The sequence below is a fragment of the Pristiophorus japonicus genome, chromosome 4, assembly GCF_044704955.1.
Source record: "Pristiophorus japonicus isolate sPriJap1 chromosome 4, sPriJap1.hap1, whole genome shotgun sequence".
NCBI classification, from domain to species: Eukaryota; Metazoa; Chordata; class Chondrichthyes; family Pristiophoridae; genus Pristiophorus; species Pristiophorus japonicus.
The window spans coordinates 56,228,472-56,236,037 of NC_091980.1; the positions used below are offsets into that span (position 1 = coordinate 56,228,472).

Here is a 7,566-nt window from a genome sequence, read left to right on the forward strand (position 1 = left end):
GGCCCATATGGGCAGCTAGCACTGTATTAGTCAAAGAGGGGAAGTGATGAAAATGGAGTGTTTGTTGTGAAACCATGTAATGGGCAAACGCAGAAAGCATTTGGATCAGTCCAAACTGCGAACTACAGATAACCAGGAACCACTGTGAAAGGACCTGGCCCCCAGTGACCCACTAACACAAATGACCTCGCTGTCAACCATGAGGATGAACCCACCATGCCCGACAGTCCAATCAGACCAGCCGTGCAGCAAGGATCCAACCAACTCACCCATGCCAGGGTGATGGGTGAGCAGGATTTGGTGCGAGTGAGGTCACGGGCAGCCGAGTTTTAGGATGAACTCAGGTTTAGGGAGGGGTTGGAATAGTCAATTCCCGAGGTGACAAAGGCAGGGAAGTCTAAAGGTTACAAAGGCAGGGAGGGGTGAGCTGACAGCAGAATAGCAGCGAGGAGTGCTGGCCAGGCCGGGGTGTGACGCCATCAGAGGGCGCTGCCAATGCCAGCGGGAGCAGGGGCTGAGGCGGCGATTCCCTGTCGGGAGCGATGGAGAGCGGCGGGGACGGGGTGGTGCTGAAAGGCGGCGAGGAGCAGAAGAAGATGACCTCGGCGCGGAAAAGAGCCGAGCTCCGTCGGAGGAAACTACTCCTGAACTCGGAGGACCGGCTGAACCGGATCATGGGTTACAACAAAAACGAGGCGGGTGAGTGGGAGCCGGGAGTGCGGCCTGGGCCTGGGCCTGGACCCGGTCCCGGGCCCGCCTCACAGCCTTAGCAGCCGCCCCGACCCCTGCCCCTGCCCCTGCCCCTGGGCAGCGATCAACTCCCTCCGCCCTCCTTACCCCAGCAAGGAAATAAAACTGTTAACCGTGAAATACGGTGCTAAACAATGACATAGTATCCGCTGTTTTAAAACCAAGAGGGAGGATGGGGGATTTGGGGGAAATATCTGTTTCTACTATTATTATAATAACTATTGTCATGTTCTTGCCTTCCCTTGGTGCAGGATGAGGGTTTGAAGAAGGTGAAATTTTAAAAGTGATTACATTGCGCCTGGATGGCGATTTATCTGTCAGCCGACCAATTGTGTTCGTTCAGCAGAGGCTGGGGGTGTATTCATCATCTAATGACATTTACAACCATCCATTTCGAAAGACAGTGAATCTTTGTGTTTTAGGAATAATACACAAATTATAAACTTCTGACAGCTTGCCATTTTTACCAGATGTTATGCTGTGCACCCTGGGTATTAAAAAACATAGAACAGGGGGTGCATTGCTATTGTTTTGTGCTATGGAAGTACATATGGCTATAAATCCTTTGCTGGTTGAAAGAAGCATTTTTGATCTGACCTTTTATTTTTTTTTAAGTTAGATTGTATGTGCTGATGCATCATTTTAGCATTTACAAACTAGGGTCTTCAATTTGTGCTAATTGCCATAATGAAACTTCCTCATAGAGCAGGAATAGAACCCATTATTTTGGCCTCTGCCAGATGTGTATATAGTTATGTTAAATGGAAATGTATTTTTTTCTTTTAAAGGGACTGTGCACTAATAAATGTGTTTAAAATTAGAAACTGGTGACACGGAAAATGGTAAGGGTGCCTGACAGCCCAGAAGGGTTGCAGACAGATTGAAGTGGAGGCTGTCTGGCAGAAAATTGGTGGCGGGAGTACCATTATCCTGGGTTTCCTTTGTCCTCAAATCTGCCAGATGATGCCCCCACCAAAGCTGCCAGATCCTGGATCCCTCTCAATATCTCAGACCCCAGGGCAACAGTGAATGCTTCCACACCCTGAAGCTCCCTCCAATGTTTCCATAGTGCTTGCAGCTCTGTTGCAGTCCCTCCCTAATGCTCTTGGAAACTCTCTACGCAGTACTGCCAGACCTTGGGGCCCGATCCCAGTGCATCTAGATCCAAAGCTGCTCTAATATTGATAAACATATGTAGCATAATGCCCTTGTTCTTGTAAAACATCTGACTCATTGTGAGCAATGCATCATCATCATAGGCAGTCCCTCAAAATCAAGGAAGACTTCCTTCCATTCTAAAAATGAGTCCTTAGGTGGCTGAACAGTCCAATACGAGAACCACAGTCCCTGTCACAGGTGGGACAGATAGTCGTCGAGGGAAAGGGTGGGTGGGACTGGTTTGCCGCACGGTCTTTCCGCTGTTACGCTATCTAGATCCAAAGCTGCTCTAATGTTGATAAACATATGTAGCATAATGCCCTTGTTCTTGTAAAACATCCAACTCATTGTGAGCAATGGCAGTTTATTATATTAAACTATGTAAGGTTCTGGGCAGTGGCAGTTTATTATATTAAACTATGTAAGGCAAGATTTGTATACTAATAAAGAAGTAAAACAAAATTGGAAATCTGATACAGAAAAGAGAATGCTGGAGACACAGCAGGTCAGTCAGTATCTATAAAGAGAAAAAGCAGGTTATGAAAATCAATCTGATTTTAAATTTGCAATAATTGTGGTCTTTTCATACCCGACGGGTGCATATCTGAAAAATCATAACCTGTCTTTTTTTTGCTGATGCTGGCTGATCTGTATTTCTACAGCTTTTGTACACTTACCTTTATACATATTGCACAGTCCTCACAACACCAAGTGATGCTGTTACTCTTCCGTAGAATTACATAGAAATTGCCACACAGCCCAACCAGTCTGTGTTGGTTTTACCCTGTTCATGAGCAGTAGTCTTAATCCCATATGCCCTATTCCTATATTCCTTCAACCTCCTTTTCGTCAACCACTTGTCTAACTTATTTTGGAAAAAAACTGACGTGATCTCTGCTCTGAACACTAACTCTGGTAGTGCATTCCACATGTCCCCTCATTCTAGACCCCTTAGCCTCTGAAACAGTCTTCAAAATTGTGTCACCCAGCCAGGTTCCCCATGGGGAATATTGTGTTTCAAATTGTAGTTTGGCAGTCCCAACCTGTCTGCAGGTTCCCAGTTTTTAATTATCTGATGGAAAGTTTTGCATATTTTCTCATGAAGCAGAACTCCAAAATATCGATTCTCAGATCCCCACTGTTTACCAATGGCTGATTCAATTGCACAGATGACATTAGAATTCCAGTGAGACTATTATATTCCTGATCTGACAGCTCTGGTTGACTCATTTTTAGGGACCTATTTAAACCTGGATTGGTGGTTACTGTATTTAAAAAAAAAAAACAAGATTGGAATGGCAGTGGCAGTGCAAAAGAAATTGTGTATTCATCAACAATACATAAACCACTTGTTAGTTGAATATGTGACTCTGTAGTCTACTGCACTGCTGCTCTCTATTGCCTTTTGTCTTTATTGTGGGTACAGGAAAGTGTTGGTGAGTCTCTGATAGATGTGGCAACAATGTTACTCCTCCCAGCCCACCCCCCTTCCAAAAAATAGTACAGGTACAGTTGAGTAAATCAGATTGTCCCACGCTGTCCTTGATTCTGTGATCAGCATGAGCACAATGCATGCTACGATGCCATGGAATCATTCGCAAGCAATTAATGGTTGCACTGTCAATGCTCGTAATATAATAGATCTTGGATAGCATTCAGAAAGATTGTGATAGTTTTGATAAATTAATTTTTCCTAGCACTGGGTGGTGTACAGGGTTAGCACACTGCCCTTTTATCCTGGAGACATGCATAAGAACCCATCCCAGACTGATGGTATGACAATCGCTTTGGTAACTGACAGGGACCCATGTAAAACTGGTGCAGTAAAGAATGCTCTTCTCGGGTTAAAGTTAAGGCACATTATTGGGGTAGAATACTAGGAATTATACTCTGCATCTAAACAGTGCCCAATCTGACCGGATCAGACATTTCCCAAGAGTGAACTTGCCTGAGCTTCCAAGAATGGTTGTATATTGTTGTAATGAATTCAAAAATGTCCTGCTGACTTTTAAAAACTCAACCCCAATGAATTTTTCCATAGATTTTGAATGATTAATTACATCAGCGTGAAAGATTAATATAATCTCTCTCCTATTTCAGAAGAGGAGAGCCGGACAGATTCTCTTCCACCATATGAACCGGAAAAAACAGAGTCACTGCAGACTTCAGGTCTTTCCAAAATAACTCCAGGAATTGCAAATGAAACTGCTGATGGCTCAGTGACATCCATTCATTATACTAACGGAACAGAGAGTCAAGGGCGGTATTCTGCAGACAGAAGAGACTCGCTTAACAAAAGTAATGAGGCTGACAATGATTTGGGCCCAGGAAGTCGGCACCTAGGTAAACCAGATGTGCCAGTAGAGAAGGCCCAGCGTGCTCCCCGTCGTGGTATTGAGCAGTATATATCGCGATTCGATGAAGCGATGAAACTTAGAAATCAACTGATGAGCGAGAAGTCTGGTCAGGAGAATGGAGGCGGGGGTGAAGAGTTTGGCACATTCCGGGTTTTCCGATTAGTGGGTAGTGCTCTGCTAGCTTTAATGGTTAGAGTCTTTGTATGTAAATATCTGGTGAGTACTGCAGCTGTTTTCGAGTATAAAGTATTTGTGAATTTTATAATGTATATTAATATATTTTTTATATGTACTCGCAACTCTTTGTCGTTGCTTAATAATTCAAAGGTTACGCTAGTGTAGTTGGGGGATAGACATTTTCCGTCAGAAAGAAAGTGGAACGAAGTTTGCAAGAGGTCATTCGAGAGACGGTGTGGTAAATGTTTTATAATTGGTTCCTCGTCAATAAATAAAATTTTCCTTTGTATATCATTTTAGACATTAGATCACCCCTCAGTCTTCTGTACTCTAGGGAATGCAGGTGAAGTTTATACAGCCTGCCCTCATAATTGAGCCCTTTAACTTCTGATATAATTCTGGTCAATCTGTACTGCACCGCCTCCAAGGTCAATATATCCTTTATGCGATGCGGTGCCCAGGACTGAACACAGTACTGCAGATGGGGTCTGAAGCATAACTTCCTTCCCTTGTATTGCCTCAGGAAAACTTGGCTTTGCTCGAAGTTTTCAATTTCAGTAATTTCCCATTAGAATGGGATTGGTTTAGAAACAAAGGGGCCAGAGTTACCCTCCGCCCCTTATTGTTTTGTAATTGTTTTCTTCGTCCCAATGCATGGGGCGGAGAATCTGGCGAATTTCAGGACTTTATTTTTTATCCGGAAGTGGGTTGGTGTTTCGGGCGGGTGCGAGGCGGAAGTACGGACAAGTCGGAACGACCACCGCTCCGAGTCCTCAGCACCGCGCTGACATGTCACAACGTCCCTCCCCTTCAGTTCAAGGGGAGGGCCGCTGCGAACTCTGCAGCCAGTTTAGTGGCAAAACACTGGGCCACCAGGGAGGGTTTCGGCTGGGCCAGCGGCCCTGTACCCAAGTCGGGGTGCCGGGCTGCTTGTTAGTGACCCGGCCAAACCGTGGCCACCATTGCCGGGCCGACCTAGCAGTCGGCCAACAATTAAAATAAAATGGTGGCTGCGGCATTACGCCCTTCCCTTTAAGGGCGGATGCACCGCCCAGCCACAAGAAGCTTCCCGCCGGGGAAAACTGTCGGGGGCACCGAGCGGCGGCCGATTCGCTTCCGCAGGGCAACTTCCCACACGGGGCGGAAAGGGGGTCACCGCCGGTCGGTAAGGGGTCAGCGCATGTCCGACGGCCGGGGCGGTCCCATACACCGCCTCAAAAAGAATGGAGGGCAATTTTCAAAATGTTGGCCCCCTCCTTTGTGTATAATTTTATACCGATTAGATCAAGCCTCAATCTTCTATATTCTAGGGAATAAAGGTGAAGTTTATACAACCTTCCGTGAGTCCTTACCAACCCATGGCACCCTCTTTGAGGCGGCCACTGCTCTTATTGAAAGGGGCAATTTCGGACCCTTTTGTGACATGCTCTGAATAGCTAGGTTTACTAATACATTCTAAAAGATGTAAACACACGTGAAAGCTGGGAGTTGTAACTGGCCAACCTGAATCTCTTCTGCCCACTGTGTTTGGTTTGGGGATGTGCATAAACTCATGGATCAGGCTTTTTCATAAGTATAGGTCTCTGACGGAAAATATTGTTACAGGCATTTCAAACAGAAAATATTAAGTTTTTAATCGTTTTCTGAATTTTGTATTTTTTTATATCTTATGCTAAAAACTTTATTTCCAGAAAGAAGTTAATCCAAGATGACTGGCAAACATTTTTTAGTAATTCTTTTAAATGATTTAATTTACTTTTTTTTTTAAATTGGTGGGTTTTGTTAACTGCCCATTTTTCGATTTTTGTAGTTTTCATTTCTGCTTGCTATTTGCTGATGGGTAATTTTCCTATTTGTTGAGTTGTGACTTGTCACTGTTATTTATAATGTATAGAGAAACTCTTGTAAAGAGCAGAATCGGGATGTTTCCAGCTTTATATCTGACATTAATCACACTTTAAAAAAAACCCCACAAAGCCAGGGTTCTGACTTGGAACCTAAATAACAATCGGACTCTGCATGAACTCATCCAGTGTTTACTTAATAGAATTTAGACTTTATGGCTTTAAAGGGCACAGTTTCACCTCAGCATAATAATACATTGTGCATTACATAGCATAATACTGGTGTCCTTATAAAACATAATCAGCAAGCCAAACATTCTCAACCATATGTCTTTTGTTGTGAAGAAATCCAAATTGGAACAGTTAAGCTATTTACAGTCTCTCACCATCTCTAGGGGTGGCTGTTGTTTCTCATTTAGCCAGTGAATTCTGGGTGTTGGTGGCTGGCAAAAGCATTCCATCCATTTTATAATTGTGACCGAGAACAAACTGTCTTCAATAAAGTCCTACTTCCCAGGATGTATTGTATGGAAAAAAAAAAGCAACATTTTGTGGGAAACCTAAAGTGAATGGCCAGGCCCATTGTGCAGGAACTGCCATAGTTGAAAAGGCCAGTTAAATCAAGCAATCATTGTCGCAGCACACATGGTTTTATCAAAAGCTATTGATTTTGAAGGAAAGACTGTGGGAGGGAAAGTAGAAACAAACCCCATTTACCTAAGCTTTATCAGATGACCACTAAGTATGGAAGTGACTCAAGTTGACATAGCTAAGACATGACGACAATATCATTTTGAACATGTACACATAGATTTCTTATATGTACAGTGAACACTCCTATGGACCCAAGTTTCGGGCCACGCCTAGAACGGCATAGCCCCGACCTGGACGCCCGTTTTTTGCGCCAGCAAGTGCGCCTAAAAAATACTGACCGATTCTCCGGCTCCCTGCAGGTCCTCTGGAGCTGGGTGTGGCGCAGCACGAGCTGTGGGGGGCGGAGCCAGGTCCCTGCGCTGAAAACAGTGTCGGGACCTCTGCACAGGCACGCTACAGTGGGCGCACATGTGCAGTAGCTCCAGGCACCCAAAACTGTGTGGGAGGGGCCTGAAGCACGCAGCCCCTAGCCCTGGCCGAATGGCTGCACCTCCCACACCCAGCTCCTGCTTCCTCCCGACCGGACCTGACTCTCCTCCCCTCCCCCCCCTCCCCCCTCCGGACCGGCCCCCGGACTCGACTCCCGCTCCCCGCCCCCCCCTCCCAGCTAGACCCGACCTGGCCCG

At 45.2% G+C, this 7,566-nt stretch overlaps 1 protein-coding gene across 1 annotated transcript in view; it reads left to right on the top strand.

The window, feature by feature from the left end:
• The first annotated feature begins 378 nt into the window (after window positions 1-378).
• The window catches only part of camlg (calcium modulating ligand), a 17,711-nt gene continuing 10,523 nt past the window's right edge, over window positions 379-7,566 (top strand). The window contains exons 1-2 of the mRNA XM_070877215.1: window positions 379-699; window positions 4,009-4,481. Of these exons, the coding sequence (XP_070733316.1) occupies window positions 543-699; window positions 4,009-4,481 (630 nt within the window). The 5' untranslated portion in view covers window positions 379-542. The remainder of the gene's footprint in view (window positions 700-4,008; window positions 4,482-7,566) is intronic.